This window comes from Elgaria multicarinata, chromosome 8 (assembly GCF_023053635.1).
Source record: "Elgaria multicarinata webbii isolate HBS135686 ecotype San Diego chromosome 8, rElgMul1.1.pri, whole genome shotgun sequence".
NCBI classification, from domain to species: Eukaryota; Metazoa; Chordata; class Lepidosauria; order Squamata; family Anguidae; genus Elgaria; species Elgaria multicarinata.
The window spans coordinates 57,663,159-57,683,214 of NC_086178.1; the positions used below are offsets into that span (position 1 = coordinate 57,663,159).

A 20,056-nucleotide genomic window follows, 5' to 3' on the forward strand; every position below is an offset into this window, starting at 1 on the left:
AACTCACTGGGTGTCTTTGGGAGAGTTACTTTCTCTCAGATTAACCTAACTCGCTATGGGATTGTGAGGATAAAAAGTGTCCTGAACTCCTTGGAAAAGGATGTGATAGAAATGCAGCCTGCTGCAGCCACTTTGCTGGGGGGGGTTCAGCCCTGAAAAGGGCTCATCACCATCTTTCTCCTGAGTTTCTTCTAGTCCATCAAATTGCCTAGATGAAACTCCAGTCTCTGAACAACAGGTAAACTAGAAAAGGGGGGCTTATGTGAGTGTGATGCATCAGGTCAAAGAAAGTGCACTTCTCTGGAGGGTGATCAAAGTACCTTTTAATGCCCATTTGTTCTATAATCAGCTAAATACAAAAGTCCCCCCTCCTCCCACATGTTTGCTGTCTCCTTCACCCAGCAAAGGGATGGGTCCAATGATTAAGTACATTTATCTTTCCCACCCCAAAATGAATTGAGCTCAAAACTGTCCATAGCACAAAGGCTAACCCAGAAGTCTGGGGCTGCAGTTGATAAGCAGACAAAAGCTCAAACAGGAAAAGGTGCAAATGTTACTGCCCTCTCACAGCTCCCCCACACACATAGGTGCCATCAGTAATAGTCGTATGTTTCATCACTCTCCATGTAATCATCTGGTCCAAGGTTGGGCATCTTGGGAAGGGCCAATTTGGTCATGTTCAGCTGATCTGCAAGTACAGGGCAGAAGGCAAGTGGTTAGACCTTGCAAAATGTTTATGTCCTTCACACCTACCCTTTATTATTAGGGTCATTTGGTTAGGCTCATTAATTTCAAACATGGCAATATACAATCAGTTGTGTTTAGTGGAACCTATCTATGACTTTTACAGTAGATCCGAAAAGAGAGAATTAGTCTCAAGATCCTGAAAAAAATGGTTTTATTCTTTAAGAAGCTCAATGCATTTTGGCCAATATATTATGTGGCCTTCCTCAGGGACTATATAAAGAGGCAACTCATTAATATGCCATAGATAAAACTTCACAAATGCCATAAAATAATAGACGTTGCAAGAGGCTATCAATGGCTACTAGTCCTGATGGCTAAGTGCAACCTCCGGTATCATAGACAGTAAGCCTATATACACTAGTTGCTGGGGAACATGGGTGAGAGGGTGCTGTTGCACCATGTGGGTCCCTAGTCAACAGCTGGTTGGCCACTGTGTGAACTGTGTGCTGGACTAGATGGACCCTTGGTCTGATCCAGCAGGGCTCTTCTTATGTCTATGTCTACCTACATTTCCCCCCTTTTTAAACTTTCAGAGAACTCTGTCAGCACTGCTTCGTACAATGGAAGATAGGTGGGTGAAATTACAGTTGATGGCAATGCGTTATATATCTTGCAATAAGAGCTTAACAATCTGCTGCACAGGTGTTAATCATTAACTTAAGATGAAATGACAGGGACGGTCTGGGTGTGTCCCCAGATGCAAGGCCTTGGTTACACGAAATCATCTCCTCATTGAGGCCTTGTGAAGCTAAAGTTTTTAAGTTTCAAAATTTACCCTATTTCTTTTCAAATTAAGGTTTTACCATTTTCTGTGTGGATCTTTTCTAATGCCCAGAATTTCATTTCCACGGCATTATGTTCCTGTTCTATAATATGACTGACTAATTCTTAAGAGTTTGAGATGCCTTGGCCACATAGAATTTTTTATATGGGATTACACAGACCACATTTCTGGTGTTGAATGTGCTAACTTGCCTCAATTAATGCCTTTTTTGTTTCAAAAAGTCTTTAAATTCAGTAACTTTAAGAGTATATTTACAAACCAGAAATGTGATTCTCTTTCTTTTTGGATCTATTTTGGATGCTTTCCAGTTTTTTCATACTTTCCTTCTTTTAGAAGTAGCCAGGAGGAGTCATTAGCATCAAACAAACACTTTGTTTGATGCTAATGCACGGCACTTTGAAGATAAAGTCGCTCAGATTCGTCATGAATTGGACACCACACTTAATGCAGCACCACTAGTAGAGGCGTTCAGAGCGCCGTCCGGCTCAGTTTTATTGGATGAGTTTCAGTTATTGAGGCCCGAGGATGTGGACAAGGTGCTTGGCCAAGTCCGGTCGACCACCTGTGTGCTTGACCCTTGCCCCTCGTGGCTCATTACATCAAATAAGGAGGGGATCGCCGGCTGGGTCCAGGAGGTTGTAAATGCCTCCTTGAGAGAGGGAGTGGTGCCGGCCTCTTTAAAAGAGGCGGTAATTAGACCACTCCTGAAGAAGCCTAATCTGGACCCGGAGGAGGTTAACAACTACAGGCCGGTGGCTAATATCCCTTTCCTGGGCAAGGTGCTTGAGCGGGTGGTTGCAGGACAACTCCAGGCACTCTTGAATGAAACGGATTATCTAGATCCATTTCAATCGGGTTTCAGGCCTGGTTTTGGAACAGAAACTGCCTTGGTCGCCCTGTGGGATGACCTCTGTCGGGAGAGAGACAGGGGGAGTGCGACCCTGTTGGTTCTCCTGGACCTCTCAGCGGCCTTCGATACCATCGACCATGGTATCCTTCTGGATAGGTTGTCTGAGCTGGGAGTTGGAGGTGCTGCTTTGCAGTGGTTCCGCTCCTACTTGGATGGCCGATTCCAGAAGGTGGTGCTGGGGGATTATTGCTCTGTGCCGTGGCTCCTAAGCCATGGGGTTCCGCAGGGCTCTATTTTATCCCCTATGCTGTTTAACATATACATGAAGCCGCTGGGGGAGGTTATCCGGAGATGTGGACTGAGGTGTCATCAATATGCGGATGACACCCAGCTCTACCTTTCCTTTTCATCAAACCCAGGTGAGGCAGTGGCTGTTCTGAACCAGTGCCTGGGCACGGTAATGGACTGGATGAGGGCTAACAAACTGAGACTCAATCCAGACAAGACGGAGGTACTGTTAGCGGGTGGTTCATTTGTCCGGCGAGGTGATGTTTGCCCTGTCCTGGACGGGGTTGCACTCTCTCTAAAGGATCGGGTCTGTAGTTTGGGGGTGCTCTTCGATCCAGAACTGTCACTTGAGGCACAGGTGAACTCAGTGGCAAAGAGCACCTTTTATCAGCTTAGGCTGATATACCAACTGCGCCCTTATCTGGACAGTGATAGCCTAGCTACAGTTATCCATGCTCTGATAACCTCTCGTTTGGATTACTGCAATGCGTTATACGTGGGGCTGCCTTTGAAAACGGTCCGGAAGCTTCAGCTGGTACAAAACAGGGCAGCCCGTTTACTAACAGGGACTGGCTGGCGAGATCACATTACGCCAGTCCTTTTACAACTTCATTGGCTGCCAGTCCAGGTCCGGGCCCGATTCAAAGTGCTGGTATTGACATTTAAAGCCCTAAACGGTTTGGGGCCAGGTTATTTGAAGGAACGCCTCCTCCCATATGTACCTACCCGGACCTTAAGATCATCTACAGGGGCCCTTCTCCGTGAGCCCCTGCCAAAGGAAGTGAGGCAGGTGGCTACTAGGAGGAGGGCTTTCTCCGCTGTGGCACCCCGGTTGTGGAATGAGCTCCCCAGAGAGGTCCGCCTGGCGCCTACACTGTACTCCTTTCGTCGCCAGCTGAAGACCTTTTTATTCACTCAGTATTTTAACACTTAATTTTAACTTAAATTTAAATTATACTGTTTTAACTCTGTATTTTAACCTTATATCAATTTTGCTGCGTGGTTTTATCCTGGTTGTGCTTTTTATATTGTATTTTGTATTTGTATTTTTAACTTGTTGGTTGTTTTATGATGATTTTAATTTTTGTGAACCGCCCAGAGAGCTTCGGCTATTGGGCGGTATAAAAATGTAATAAATAAATAAATAAATAAATAAATTTGTCAAACAATTAACACATTTAGTTTTCTTTGTGTTGCTTTTAACTGAACCAATAAATCATCTAATCACTAATGCCAGAGACAATAGTACATTTAATCTAATATATGCCGAATTTTGTTAATTGCATTTGTAGGTTTTTTTTAATTAAATACTTGGTACACTGGACAGAAAGTACAACTTGGATCTGGAAAACCTGGAAGGCTTCTGCCATGGGACTAATTAACTCTGCGCTGGACTATGGTCTTAGAGAGGAACTCAGCATTACAGGATATACATAATTGCAACTGAAAATGGCGGGCCCCTGTTGGATTCCCTTATTTCCTCTCTTACGTCAAATTTTGACATCATCATTCTGAGCACTTTTTTCCTCCCTTCTCCACCGGATTAGTTGCTAGGAACATGGGCAGGGAAACAATGAGTTTAATGATGCCAGAACTAGGGATGTCTGGATTTTGTGAAATCTATCCTGTGTGTGTTTCGTGGATAGTGCAGCGTCATTTGTTCCGGCATCCATTCACAGCAGATGGATTCATTTTTTTTCTTTCCATTATATGGAAAAATACATAAATAACTCTCTAAGAAAGATTGCAACGATTTACATATTGTATGTTAGTATCCAACATTTAGCATATTGTCTCCCATTCCATTCAACTTTTCCCCGTGCATATTTCCCAGCGTGGCATATGTCTTAGGAGAAACTTGCATATGTTCCTATAAATAAATTTGCGTAAATTTCAGGAAAGTAAACAATAATCCGAAAGTCTGCAGACTCCACGTGGCCTAGGGAGGCCGTTCTGCAGTGGATTCCACAGGTCGGATTCTTAGAAATCCAAACTCATTTTAGTCCATCTCGAATTTGTCCAGCATCCCTAGCCAGAACCTGACAGAAGTTGGAACTAGGGGAACTGGAGACATGGGGCTGCCATTTTTGGTGGCCGCTCCATGCTTTTGCCACAACTGTGCAAGGTTAAAGAAAATGTTTTCCAGATATTAGGAAAACATTAGTTGTACTTTCAGATTAGCAACACTTTGGACACATGGGGTAAATTATTTAGTTGGCGTAATCACTAAAGGTTAAAAAAAAACTTGACAGTATTTTTAATTCAGTGGAAATGCAGTTCCTTACACATGCAGATGATTTGTTAACTTGATTTATGCTTTTGTTCTTTCATTGCATGATATATTAAGTTGCACTGTTGGTGGTTATTAGTCAGATACAGTAAAATGTTCTGACTCAGTTCCTTACACAAGTTATATGAAACACTAGTTGAGTAGTATTGATAGCAGCAGCAGCCTGAATATCAGATAGCTCAGAAGAGGGGAAGACAGAGATAACAAACTGAGGGGAATCTGCTGGGGATGGTGACCGTGGGGGGAAATGTCTGGGGTGCTGGTCCTATACTGTCAGAATTCATCTGAAGAACGAAACAGCCACTTACCAGGAGTGAGAACCATAAGGCTGGCAGGAGCTGCCACTTGCCCAACATTGTTCCTTGCGAAGCAGCGGTACGTTCCCTCATCCGTTATCCGCACAGCTTGGATCTGGAGCCAGCTGGTGACCTCATATTTCTGAGGTCCTCCCCTAAACTAAAGTCAATTAAATATCAACAAGATAGCAGCTGAGAGACACATATACATTTTTAACGCATCTTTCTGGCAAATGAATCACTAGCTGCTCCTTGGAAGCTGCTTAAAAGTGTAATCTTATATATAGAATCATAGAATCGTAGAGTTGGAAGGGGGCTATAAGGCCATTGAGTCCAACCCCCTGCTCAATGCAGGAATCCACCCTAAAGCATCCCTGACAGATGCTTGTCCAGCTGCCTCTTGAAGGCCTCTAGTGTGGGAGAGCCCACAACCTCCCTAGGTAACTGGTTCCATTGTCGTACTGCTCTAACAGTCAGGGAGTTTTTCCTGATGTCCAGCCGGAATCTGGCTTCCTTTAACTTGAGCCCGTTATTCCGTGTCCTGCACTCTGGGAGGATCGAGAAGAGATCCTGGCCCTCCTCTGTGTGACAACCTTTGAAGTATTTGAAGAGTGCTATCCTGTCTCCCCTCAATCTTCTCTTCTCCAGGCTAAACATGACCAGTTCTTTCAGTCTCTCTTCATAGGGCTTTGTTTCCAGACCCCTGATCATCCTGGTTGCCCTCCTCTGAACACGCTCCAGCTATGTCTACTTAGAAGTAAGTCCCTTTGAGTTAATTAGGGCTTATTCCCAGGTATATTGGTATAGGACTGTAGCCTAAATATCCAGTGCAGAACTATCAAGATAGTCTCCCTATAGCACAAATCAATTGCTGCAGGGTTGTATTATGTCATCTACCTGTGCTTAAGGAGGACAAATTATGCTGAATAGTTTATCTGAATATTTATTTATTTATTACATTTCTATACCACCCCATAGCCGAAACTCTCTGGGTGGTTTACAAAAGACTAAAACATTAAACATTAAAAATTGATATACAAAATTGTAAAACCATAAATCATAAAAACATACAATATACAAAGATAACATCCATTTAAAAAACAACTTTGCGCTCTCAGCAAAAGATGTTAAAAACTCAAGATATGCTGTTAAATGCCTGGGAGAAGAGAAAAGTCTTGACCTGGGACCGCAAAGATAACAATGTTGGCACCAGGCAGGCCTTGTCGGGGAGATCATTCCATAATTGGGGCGCCACCACTGAGAAGGCCCTTTCCCTTGTTGCCATCCTCCAAGCTTCCCTCGGAGTAGGCACCCGGAGAAGGACCTTAGATGTTGGGCATAGTGTATTTATTTATTTATTTTATTAAACTTATATACCGCTCCCATAGCCAGGGCTCTCTGGGCAGTGTACGGGTAGGTTCATGTCAAGAGAGGCTTTCCGTCAGGTATTGTGGACCCCAAGCCATGTAAGGCTTTATAGGTTAAAACCAGCACCTTGAATTGAGCTCGGAAACATACAGGCCACCAATGCAAGCGGGTCAGAGTAGGTGTTATATATTCAAACCTCCTGGTCTCCACAAGCTCCCTAGTCAGTCTGTTTAATTGGCCATCTCATAGATATGTATTTTATTCCTTGATATTTGTCCTCCTATGGCTCACACTACTCTCCGTTTCCTTAATCCTGGAGAAAACAGCTTGCCTTGTTGTGTCATGCTTGGAAACTATTAGTTGGGTTTCACCCTATTCTTTGTTCTTTCTTTAGGCTAAGGTCCTAAAGGCCCATTTTTGTGTATGTTAGATAGAGTACCCATTCATATATAATACATCAGGCCTACTTCTTGGATTTTAAAAAGAGCTACATACCTAATTCTATGGTCAGACATACTTGACAGAGAGCATATGTATTTTGCGCTTGAGTATGCTGTGGACATCTCAGCCTCTTGTGAAATACCAATCTATGTTGTTGCTGTGTGTTTTTTTTCCAAACTGGAAAACAATCCAAATTTCTTGCAGATGTAACAAGCTGTGGTATACACACACTTTTCTTTTAAAGCCTAAATCAGCGAGGAATGGAAATTGCCCACAAACTGTCCTCGTCTCTTAGTCTCCTTTGTAAATAGGATACAAGAAGCCCTTCTCTGAAAGTGAATGCATAGATGCTGGTTTTTACTTTCTCTGTAAACTGAACCGCATTAAAAAAAAATGATGTTCCCTAATCAGTGGGCAGGAACTTGTGAAGTAATTCTTAAAAAGAATTGTGTTGAAACAGTCATATATTTATCTAACAGCAAGGCAAAACTGAAACAGATTCCAGAACTTGTAATGTCTTGGCAGCGTCTGAACTAGAAAAGAGAAGAAGAAAAATGGATTTGTGGAGTGAGGAGGAGAGGGACTGATGGTTAAGAATTGTCAAGAAGCTATATATGGGGTCCAAGGATTCCACTTTTGTCAAGTCCCACCCATATGCCCTCTAGTTTCTGAGCTTTTAGTTTTGTGGTGTTAACATGAGGTCTAGAAATGGCAAAAGGCCATAACTCAGTAAGAGAGTATATTCTTTGCATGCAGAAGGCCCCAGGTTCATTCCCTGGCATCTCTCAATAGGGTTAGGAAATACCCCTGCCTGAAAACCTGGAGAGCCACTACCAGTCAATGAACTAGATGGATCAATGGTCTGACGAGGTATAAGGCAGGTTTCTATGTTCCTAATTTCTGAAAATGAGAACTGAGGACCTAAGTACATGTGATGCTAACAATGTGATTAGCGATCACATCATTAAAAAAAAAATTACCAGGCCTGAGAAGATAGTGATAATCACTGACACCACAGGAAGGGGAGGATCTCAGTAAAATACATACCCAAATGTGTCAAATAGGAGAAACCTCCCACTAGCACCATTAAGAAGTGTCCCCCCACCCCAATGCTAATTGTCACAGGTAGAGGATGATGTTTACTAAGATCATGGCTAGAGAGGGAAGGCTTAAACCTCTCCTCCTCAAGTTGCAGTGCCGATGGCTATGCCCTCCACCCTGCCTTGCAATGCCTGGTTTATTTTTTAAACACACACACACACACACACACACACACACACGACTGCTAATCGCAGCTTTGGCATCACATGTAGTTTGACCCAGAGTTTTCTGCATCCTTACACTGCAACAGACTCTAGAATTTGCAGTCACAGGCAGGCAGCTTTTCAGAATTGGTGGTGAAACTTGAAATGAAAATTCACTGGTGAAACTGATTGTAAGGGTCCCATGCATATTTACCTGGGAAAAATCTCACCAAACACAGCAGGAAGTAGTTTATGTAAACATTCACAGGACTGCACCCTTTCAAACCAGGTAGAATCCCAAAGTCCCTTGTGTTTATGGGGATTTAGCTGTGCATTAGGACGTCAGTAGCCTCATCCAGTTTAAGACCAACCTACCCTCCCGCTGAAGGTTTTTCTATGCAATATATTCCCCAGTGTTTCGTCCAAACTGTTTTTAATTAACTCCTGGCAATGGAGTTTTCCTCTGGATATTATACCATTGTTGTAACGTTTCCCTGTAGGAAAGCTATTCCTGGTGCCAGTTTTAATTGGTTCAATTTAATTCCTTCATCTGCTTCCATGGACCAACTTCAGTGTGGTTACAGCATCTGGTGTCAAAGGGACAATTGATGTGTAGTCCGGCAACCAAACACAATCAATGTAAAGTGATTGGCATTCAGTCTAAATGGAAGATAACTATCACAAGCATTACACTATTTCCCCGCCACTCCCCCTTGCCCATAACATGGAGCTACCACAGCCTCTTAATCTGGCAGTAACATATTTTTGCCCCACCTAAACACTCCACATAATAGTACAGATTTGTAGTTTCTATAAAAGTTTCCCAGGACTTCCTTACACACCCTCTAAATGGAAGGGTATAACAGTGGCTGCCCTACAGCCTCTCAAGTTCTATTTTAGACTAGAACTCCAAGCCTGTTAACCCTTCTGAAGATAACTTGCAAGAGCCTTCTGTTTTAGAAGGCTAAATAGTGCATATACTATTCAAAATTATCATTGTGAATATGTGTGATGATTACATCCTGGGCCACAAAAGGAGGGGGGCATTAAAAAGGAGAAGATAATTAACTCTCACAATAATCAAGGGAATGAAGGTATATAGGGAACTGGTCAGATCGTGGGGATGCAATTGTATTTTCAACAGCAACAAGAGATTATCTGGGGAAAGCAGAAGCTCATCTGGAGAAATCGACTAATTTTCTTGTGTCTAAAACAGGCTCTGTTTTAGACACAAGAAAATTAGTCGATTTCTCCAGATAATCTCTTGTTGCTGCTGAAAATACAATTGCATCCCCATGATCTGACCAGTTCCCTATATACCTTCATTCCCTTGATTATTGTGAGAGTTAATTATCTTCTCCTTTTTAATGCCCCGAATGCTTGCTAGACCTTCTGGCTCACCTGAACTGAAATGTGGGGGTCATCTCCAGGAAGCAGCATGTCCAGTCCCTCCTTCCTCCATTCAATAGATGCCATGGGGTAGGCAAAGACTTCACAGCCAAAGATCACATCTTGCCCAGTGATGTTCCAGATGTCATAGGGAGGAGATATGATGTGGGGCTCTGGGGAAGACCAAAACAGATGAGAGAAAAAATCTGCTTGTATAAAAAGACACCTATTTGTCTTTTCATGCTAAATTCATGAGTCCTCCCAACTTGATCTACCTGAGATCTCATTTAATGGATCTCCTAAGACATCCTTTGATCATATGGTATGATGTTGTTTACTTTTACATTGTATGCTTGCAGGTGGGGGCTTTGTTATTTTTAATTTTTGTACAGCGCCTAGTAGTTTTAGGTACCATCATCATCATCATCATCATCATCATCATCGTTTCAGCACATTGCACTGTGCTCCCTATAGACCTTCTATGATTGAGCAAAACAGTTCTCTTTTGCCATGCCCACCAGCAGCTGTTCGTCAAGAACATGTTTGTATCATGGCACATCTGTGAGCCAGGGCCCTTGGCCCCTAAACGGTGGTCCGGTGCTTTGTCGCAGCCGTTTAAATGAAGTGCTTCCTAGGGATGTCACTTCTGCCTCCTGTTACTGGGGAAACATGACATCCTTATAGCAGCTGCTAATCTGTCTGCTTTGTTATCAGGTGCTTTGGTTTGATTTTAAGCGTCTTAGTTCCTTTTCTCCTATTATTAGATTTGATATCTGGGAAGGTCCATCATTCAGCGGTAGAGCACATGCTTTGCATAAAGAAGCTCCCAGATTTAATCCCTGGTATCTTCTTTGGTTGGGTTTTAAAGGACCAGGTAGGAGATGATGGGACAGACTTCTACTTGAGACATTGGACAGCTGCTGCCGGTTTGAGCAGAAAATACTTGGCTAGATGGACAAATTGTCTCTGACCTTGTATAAGGCAGCTTCTCATCCTTCAATGCAGGTTTCCACTTATTGCAGTACTGTGGAGAGCAAATATTAGGGATTTATTTAGCTCTCCCAAGGCCACAATCCTGCCCACCTCCAGTGCTTTATCCCCAACACCCCAGTATTTCTTATACACTACTTCCCATAGAATCTGTCAGAGTTCATCTATCTATTTTAAGATATCCTCCCCAGGACTGGTGTCAAGGGCAGGTTGGGCTCCTGCTGAGTACCCACACCCTCACACAAGAGCACCCTGAGTTATTCCTCCTCTTCACCATTGCAACCTGCTTGTTCATGTGCCTTTTGCTCTGGCCCAGAGAACAGTGGTAGAGAGGAGAAGGAAGAGCAGTAGAAGCCACTGCCTACTTGCCCACTGGCTTTCTGCCTCTCAAACAAGCCAAACCAGACATTACTGTAAACAGCAGTTGCATATCTAGTTCTCCCCCACCCTCCACTACAACATGTGGTTGTGTCATCACTATGTCCCCTGTTCTCTCATCCCACTCCATATCGTTGACAGCTGCTGCAGCTGGGGAATCAGGTTGGCAAATGTGGGATGTCATGCCACAAAAAGCTTTCCTACATGAGTTTTTTAATTGCTGTGTCTCCTTTCAGTTTCGTTGAGGAATGGAGATCTGAGCTCTATACAGAAATGCTTTTCCTTTCCTGCTTTTCTGCTACATAACCTCTAGGTGGCACTGTGTCGTAGCAGAATATCGTAATTACACAGGTAGGAAGATACGCTTTTTCGCTTTCAGAAATAATAGTCCATTTTCCCCACTCTTAAAAAAAATGGGAAAGGGCTCTGAAACACAGAAGTGAAACTGGAGCATCACAATGTAATCTAAAGTACCCCTAAACAACTGTGAGTAAGGAATCACATGCACACAATAAATGCTTCATGTAGAAAAGCTCAAAGTCTGTTGTAGTAGACACTACAGAAACCAGATTTGATGTGCAACTGCTGTTTCCAGCAAATATTCAGAGCAATATCTAGTTTATCCTTTGAACTTATCAAGCTCTGCCATGCCAGGAGTACCTTGGAGCAGATGAGAATGACACACCCACCAGATGAATAATAGCACCAGTAACCAGAAATGTGGCATCCCCAATATAGTACAGAAGAGCTTTTATGCAGGATTGAAAAAAACTTCATCATTTGAGAAATGTGACACTTGTTGTTTCTTCCAATTCTGTCCCCCAGTTGCAGTAATGTATTTATTTTATGTATGTATAAATATTGATATGCCACCTTTCAGGATTATTTTATTTTCAAACTTTTTATTTTCAAACACCTATTTGTCATTTATGACTTTATTATGGAAATTTAGAGAGAACCTGTGGTGGATCTTACCTGATTCACAGGGGCCTTTGTGAGCCACAGTGACATTAGCCTCTGGGTGGGAGTTACGCACCTCTTGGAATTTGCAGATTTGGGAATAGGTCTTGCCATCTGAGCCACAGAGCGCCTGGCCAGACAGACAAGTACACTGGGGCTCAGGCACCTCACCATGTCGTAGGTCCCCAGAATCAAGGCGGCACTCTAAGTGATCCCCACATTTGCCATAGAAGTGGTTGGTATTGTCCAAATCACAGATCTGTCCCTCCAGATTGGCACACTCCCAACAGCAGTCGCAGGCATCCAGCACTACCCCGGCAAGGCAGCCACGCGGGGTGGGGCATTCTTCCAACCGACATTCCACACAGCTCTCCCCTTCCTCCAGAAGCCTCTGCCAGCCACGCTGCAAGTAATCTGGAGCAGCGGGTAGGGCCCGACTAAAGACATCCCAGCACAAAAATAGCAAAAGAAAGAACACCTGGAAGGAGGCTAGGTTAGCTGGCCGAGACATTCTCACAGGCCCCCTGGAATGTGGCATCCATTCATCGCCCTTCCTAGTTGTAACCATCCCTCCAACCTTGGGTCCTCCACAGCATCCACAAATGGCTTCTCTACAAAGCCATCAGTACCTGCAAAAAAAAGAAATAATTTTCAAATGAGAGTGATGCATTTTGACTCAAGCATTGAATTCATCTCCCAAATGGAGCAATTCCAAAACTACGACTGAGAATTTTTTTTTGAACCAGGGTAAGAGGCTGGCATCTCTATTTGCCACCAAGCTTATTTATGGGTTATTTATGGATGAGCTTAAATAAATAGTTTTGTTTTAGCCAAGATGTACGCAGAGCACATCATGGGAATGATCATTCTACCTATGAAACTAGTTCTTTGGAAAATTACATTACTCAGACTTAATTCTGCAGTGCAGTGGCTTGGACACACAAATACTTTCCCCTTTTTGTCTTAATTACAACCAAACCAAATAGAATTCTTAACACATTGCAGTTTCATTTCTTACATTTCCCCCACGGAAAGGAATGGGTAACCAATGAAGGTGGAATATTATAAAAGTTATAGGCCTCCTATAGCAAAAGCTAGTTAAAAGTTTGGCTACTGCAGTTTGGTTCTTTGGAAGTTTCTGAAGACTTTACAAGAATGGCCTCAGACAGTAGCCCAACCTGAATGTTACTATAGCATGAATAAATGTCGCCCTGTCTGCATTCTCCAGGTAACAGCATGCCAGCCAAAGCTGGTAATATCTTGGCTTGCCTTCTGCACCTGAAAAGGAGAATGTTCAGAAAACCCATTATCCAAAGTATCTATCCACAGTATTGCAAGTTATAACCTACTCACAACTTCTTCCCCTTGACAAATCCAAAGTAGCTACCAAACCAATATTGTTGCTACCAACATATTGTTCCCTCTCCTACACCTTTGTTGCCTCTGGAACCCATCCACTAGTGTGCACCACTTCTACCTAAGTCTCCTATCTTAGGGACTGGGAAAAATCAGACCCTCCCTCTCTAACCTAGTAGAATCCAAGCAGTCACACACCTCTCATTTGCAACTGCTGTTCCCTAAACACTAAATTGTCTCCTTAAATTTCAGCAGTCTCAGTTTATCCCTTTCATCCATTAACTGAAAGAAAGATAAACTTACATAACTGATGAACTGATAGATCAAATCTGGACCAGAAATGCTCCCCGCATGCACCTCTCCACTGTCCAGAGATTCTCCAACATGGCTGCTAGATCTATTCTATTGGTCATAGCAGCCCACTTGAAAGTCCCCGAAAAAGGGGGAAGGTTGAGGAGCAGCCACTGTTGTCAGTTCTGAGGGGGCTTCCACATGAGCTGAGGAATGTTCCATCCATCCCCATTGTTGATCAACTGGCAAGATCATTTGGGTCTAGCTTTATGACATTCCAAGAAAGAGTATTACTCTGATATCTATGTGCAAATGTGCAAGAACAACCATGTTACAGTTCCTAAGTGTAAATGCAAAAAAAGTGCATGCATCATCACCAGCAGGCATCATGTGTATGCAGCAAGCAAGCACCAATATTCTGAAGAAAAAAACTCCAGATTTACGTATTATTCATGGATGGGTGACAAATTAGTCTACCATAAATGGAACAATTATGAACTGAATTCAAATAAGTCTCCCATTGCTGCCCTTACCACACCAGTTCATTACCAGTACAGCTTTTCCCATCCTTGTGTAACTTGCTGCACCTACCAATATTGCTTGTTTCACATTTACAGCCTATTACAGGTAATGGTGCTCTATCACCCTATCTGGGAAAGAATTCAATTTATGGTGGGATATCTTCCACATCTGATTTCAACACACTGATTTTCCATAAGACATGGGTTTCTATTTTCCAGCCGCTGATCAGCGAGAAGAGAGTTTGACACTGCAGTTCTTAAAAATAAATCTTTATGAGATCCATGTTGAAGATTCCAAAAACAGGAATGGTAGATATTTGGAATGTAAGTGAGAAGGATCATGTAATGATGGGTCTGGATAGAAGCATGTAAGTAAAACGTTAAGGGATGCAATTCAAGATAAGCAACACAATATATTTAATTATAAGATGTTTCACTGGGCAGAATAAAAATCTGGTTAAATCTCAGGTATGAAACCCAGAGCAAGGGCAATAAAAAATGCAAGTTCCCATTACTAAATCATGACCTCTTCAGTACAATGTAAGCACAGAAAAATACAATAACCAGCAGGTGGTTATGGACTATTGTCGCACCAAGGCAGGAACTTGAGCCCCTGGTCTATTTAAGCCACTGTTCTTTCTCTGCCATAAGGCAATGAATGTTCATTTCAGTCTTGCCTTTCAAGTATAGTGTACAGGCTTCCTTTTAGAACAAAGAATGAAAGGTCAGAGAGGGAGCAGTCATGCTGGTGAAAATATTCACTCTGTGCCAAGTTATTCTTGTCCATGATCATTTTTCTAAGCCAGTTCATTCAAGAACTCAGAGGCTGTTTGATTTCAATCATGAAATGGCCAGTGGGATGGAGACATCTGTTGCATTGTATCAGATACCTAACAGTTGTTCTTAAAGAAACATCACTTGGCTAAGGCCGAGGCTGTGTGGTGGCTATTTTTGTGTCTCAGTTGCAGCCAATAAGTGTAAGGAACATCTCTCCTCTCCAATATATTACCACCACACCCTGCTCCTTTGCCACAGTTAGAGAAGGATACTTTGGATGGCATATAGTTGTGATTCAGTAACAACTCCCTTTGGAAAAACTTGGTGGGTGGGCTTGGCTGATCACTACATCGTGGGCCATTAAGGATTTTTCCCAAAGTGCAATTAGCTAGCAACCCTGGTTTGCCTTCTCCATAGCATGAGACTTGGCTTGCTTACATGAATCACCTGGAGCATTTGTTTGCATCTTAAGGCAATACACCTGTTGCCTTTCTTGACATAAATTGTAAAGGGATGCTGAATAAGTGGGCAATTTAAAGCAAAGTTTGGATTAGATGATCCTTCTGGCTTATATTATTCTATGACTAGTTTGTAATGCTGCCATGCAGCAAAGTTCCCTTATTCTCGTCCCCAAAACATAATTCTTCTCTTTGAACTGCAAAGTGAACTCAACAACTTTTACTCCTTCTGATTTTCCATTCTAATGTCCATTCCATGGCTCCTGCATCCAGAAACTAGGAACAGAAGGAACTCTAATGTTCCTCCCCCTACTCTGCCTTTCTAGACAAATAGATATATGCTCAACTATATAAGACTACAGTAATGTAAGGCTTATTACTCTTGATCTACCAATCTGATTTTGCTCATTTTTGTTTTAAACTGAAGCTTGAGCAGTGTAACCATGCAGAAAATTTTGAAAGTTTGAAAAAATTCAATGCTCAAGATTTAATAGCAGTTAATTTCTTCTGTGCCAAACAGGCAGGGTAGCCCCTCCACCAGGAAGAGGATGGATAGTCTGCTCAGCCAATCAGTGTAGCATGAAGGTGGATCCCGGGCACAGACACATAGTTAGGTTGTCGCCACCAGTGGAGAGAGGCAAGGAGATAGAGATGGAGCGCATGAGGGAGAGTGTGGGGCCCTGTAACATGCACATTTTGGAGGGGGATTCACTATGCATGAGCCACATTTGCATTATTCATGAGCCTCTCTGGGGTGAGGGGACTGAGGGGCAAAAAAAGTGGGAAAGGAGCTGGACTACATGGGCTTTACACTAGTAGGTAAAGAGAAAAACCTGATTCCACAAGGCTGTCCTACATCACCTGCACCTATACCCCCAGGTTTGTTTCACGTTCTCTTTGTTCTGTCTCTGCCAGACTTCTCTGCTGACCCAGATTTTTTTTTCTAACAGACCAACATGGCAACTTGCCATTTCTGTCCCATCTAGGAGGTAGAAACTCTGTTAATTACAGAAATGCACTGATGAGTACTGCTAGTAATAACACGGTTACGTACAAGCAATATAGAAAGAATTCCATTGGGTTTCCGATCCAGCTAATCTATAGCAGAAGTTCTATTGTTTTATAGTCAGCACACTCCACACAGGCCTGGGCATTGAGGGCCATTTTGTGACAGCCAAGCCCTCCCAGATTTTTTCTTTATTCCCTTCTCTCTCACCGCCCCTCTCCTAACCACAGACATGCACATTTCATACCAGACTTTGAGCTGCCTAACCACTATGATAATAATAATAACTAGTGTTGATGAGCAGGAAACAAAACCTCCATTAGTATGCTAGACCTTGGGTGATACTTGGTACTGCTGCTGCTGCTAGTAATCCAGTCAGCGGAGGCTGGTGGCTCTGATGCCAGTGGGGCAGAGTTCCGCTCCAGGTTTCAGTCAGAACCAGTCAGAACTCTAAAGGAGCTATCCCAGGTGTTGAAGCCATCTTGGGGGATAGGTTCAGAACCTTGGATAGCTCCTTTAGAGTGCTGACTGATTCTGATTGAAACATGAAATGGATTCAAAGCCCAACTAAAATCCAAGGCATCAGCCTCCACTGAATCCATTATTCCAACTCCCACCCTGCTTTAGCTGTCTAAGGGCACAATCTTATGCAAGTTTCAACAGAAAAAGGTCCTACAAGTCCTAGTTTTACCCAGTCAGCATGGCTGGCTGGGGGATGCTGGGAGTTGCAGAACATTTTTCTGTCTAAACATGCATAGGATTCCTCCCTAAGAATTTGTTAAAAGCATCTAAGAGGGATCATTCGCTGTGAGGTTACACTACAGAACAGAACTAAATGTTGATCAGAATAAATGAATAGTTTTTCCTGTTCCAAACTGACAGAATCATCTTGATTTTCTTACTCTCACTATGCTAATTCAGAATTTTGCTCCTCTTTGGCTACAGCATTTTCACATTCATAGGAACTTGCCTCTGGGATTCAGGGTGAATAGCCGTAGGGTCAGAGACCCCCACAGAGACATACAGCTAGCAGGGGCTTCAGAGGCCATCTGCTCCATGCTTCGCCTGTAGACTAGATTCCTTGGACCTGTCCCAACCCTGACAAATGTTTATCCAGCCAATGTTTAAATGATTCCAAGGATATGTACGTCCTGCGATTAAAGATCCAGAGCCAGGTCTGAAATACTTATTTTTCCAGAATGGACTCCAAGTGTTTGAGAAAACTTAAGGTACCTTGAGATTTGAGGAATTGGCAAGGAACTGAGCAGTTACCTTTGAAGAAAAGTTTCTGAAAGCACCAAAAATTGAACAGGTATCACCATGTAACCCTCCCCTTTTAAAAATGGTATATCTGACTTGACTTGAATTGCCTTAATCCAGAAAATCCTCATCATGGATATCTCCCACCATTCTTTTGAGAGCTCTCTAGCTCCTTAGCATACTCTATATGCAGTAAATAACGCAGTTCCAAAAGATCCTGTATTTTAAATCTGACAGCAACTCTGCTCCCCATGCTCTGAGGCAGTGGTTATCACACAGCACCTACCTCATCTCTGACATGGCAAAGTCTGTGGCTGATTCAAAATCCTGCTTCCAATGTCGTGCTGAATATCCCCTTCTTGCCGGGTTACGCTGGATGATTTCTGCCTTTTCCAATGGATTAGTTTGCCTGCATCTCTGCTTGGAATGAGGACCAGTGATGTCACAATGAAATGTGATCCCCTGGTCCCAGCCCTCTCCACTCCACCACCCCCAATGCACGTGCGAGCACACACACACACACACACACACACACACACACACACACACACACTGCCTGATTAGCCACTAAACTTGTTTTCATGCTGAATGGCCAGAAGTGAAGCCCAGCAGCAGCCTCCCTCTCTACTGCTGGCTCGGTGATCCATTGAGAAGCCACAATTGTAACTAGACACCTTTCCCACCGCCTGCTTAGGAAACAGTCTCTTGCCAGAAAGAAAGAAAGAAAGAAAGAAAGAAAGAAAGAAAGAAAGAAAGAAAGAAAGAAAGAAAGAAAGAAAGAAAAGATTAGTAGTAGTAGTAGTAGTAGTAGTAGTAGTAGTATATCATCATCATCAGTAGTAGTAGCGGTAGTAGTATGAACTGGAGCTCAATATGTCTAGCAGGCAGCTGCCTGATTTTGCACAGCAGAGAGCACCCCAGAAACTGCCAATGTGCCCCCTTCATAGTGTTAAGAAAACCTGTTAAAACAGAGGCTTAAAGCCAGTTCTAATGAGGGATAGGAAGGGATAAACCCAGGGGCAGGATCAATATTAGATGGCCTGGCCAGAGTGCTATTCTTGCCAATGGTTAGAGAGAGAGAAAACAGCTGCATGGAGCTTGTTTGTTTCCCTCTTCCCTGCTAGAAAGAACACCTAGAAGAACTTCAAAACGAAGGACAGGTGCCTGGGGTTTGCTTCTTCTTTTTTCCCTCCTCCCTCCCAATCCTTTTCCCTTTCTGTCATGTCTTTTAGATTCTAAGCCTGAGGGCAGGGACTATCCCAGTTTTCATCTTTATAAGCCACTGTGGGAGCTTTCTTTGGCTTAAGAGTGCAATAAAAAAAATATACTGTAAATAAACAAATAAGTCATGCTCCAATACTGGCTTGTTTTTCTTATTGTATTACCCACCTTATCCACAAATGGATTACAGCTTTATGAAAACAACATACCAATGAAGATATACAGGTTTTGAAGCCACCTACTTTAAGAATATGCCATTAAAATAAGCACCTTCATTAATCAGGCCTGATTGCCAAATTATTTACCTAAACAAAGCAAACCAAAACACTTACAGCTTTTCCAGAATATAGAAGTGGGGAGTGGAATCCAGAATGGCTCTTTGTGTGCCTTTCTTGCTTTGTTTGCTACAAGGATGGCATGCTTCCGTGGGCATTCTCAGTGGATCAGAGCAAGTATGTTGAGATGCGAAGAGGCTGCCCCTTTAGGACATGCCAGGCAAGGGTGTACAATCGTTTTGGTCCTGAGGGCTGCATGTGATGCCGGCATGGAAGTGAGGTGTACATGCGCGCACACATTCATCTCTATACCCATTCACACAGACTCCAGTAAACTGATATAACCCTGATATAGATTGCCTCACTGCTAGCAGCAGCACCAAGGAAAGAGCTATCTGTATGATGGAATCAGATGTGGGGAGGGGCTGGATTTGGCCAGAGAGGGTGGAATGAAGGCCTTGAGGTTGAGGTGGGTGTGACCCAGAAGCTACAGGTTGTTCACCCTTGGGTTTAAAGCTAGTGACCTGGGGTGCTTCCAGACAGAAGACACCGAGCACTAACAATCAAAGGGCATTGTGCCATTAAGTTATTCCGTCTTTTCTTCCTTGATGGATTTTTTTCTAGTAAGAAAAGACAGAAGTGACAGTGGGAAAACCTTGGAGGGCTAAAAACGGAAGATGACTGCATCTGGACCTGTCATACATTTCTGTAAATGACGCAGTCTGATTCGTCTGGAAGCACCCTTGGGTTCAAGTCAGAATCCAAAGCCTATCAGTCAGGTTAGTACTGCGGGTGATCTGAGATCAAGGCTTGAAGGAAGCAGTAACAGGGCCAAGGCCACAGCAGGGCTGACACAAAGCCAGACC

The 20,056-nt window shown here is 43.1% G+C and overlaps 1 protein-coding gene across 1 annotated transcript; it reads right to left on the bottom strand.

The window, feature by feature from the left end:
* Positions 1–569: 569 nt before the first annotated feature.
* Positions 570–18,132, bottom strand: KAZALD1 (Kazal type serine peptidase inhibitor domain 1). The gene is made up of 5 exons (XM_063131556.1): positions 17,981–18,132; positions 12,041–12,654; positions 9,710–9,870; positions 5,268–5,415; positions 570–688 (listed from the first exon to the last, which is right to left on the bottom strand). The coding sequence occupies exons 2-5, from the start codon at positions 12,591–12,593 to the stop codon at positions 594–596; spliced, it is 957 nt and encodes a 318-aa protein (XP_062987626.1). The 5' UTR covers positions 12,594–12,654; positions 17,981–18,132; the 3' UTR covers positions 570–593.
* Positions 18,133–20,056: the final 1,924 nt, after the last annotated feature.

Bases quoted from the DNA above. Each gene is read 5' to 3' on its own strand.
- KAZALD1 (XM_063131556.1), bottom strand. From the start codon at position 12,593: ATGGTTACAACTAGGAAGGGCGATGAATGGATGCCACATTCCAGGGGG. The intron at 5,416-9,709 runs GTGAGCCAGAAG...AATTGACTTTAG, and splicing joins ACCCCCACATTTCAGTTCAG to TTTAGGGGAGGACCTCAGAA. The intron at 689-5,267 runs GTAAGTGGCTGT...CTGTACTTGCAG, and splicing joins CCTTATGGTTCTCACTCCTG to ATCAGCTGAACATGACCAAA.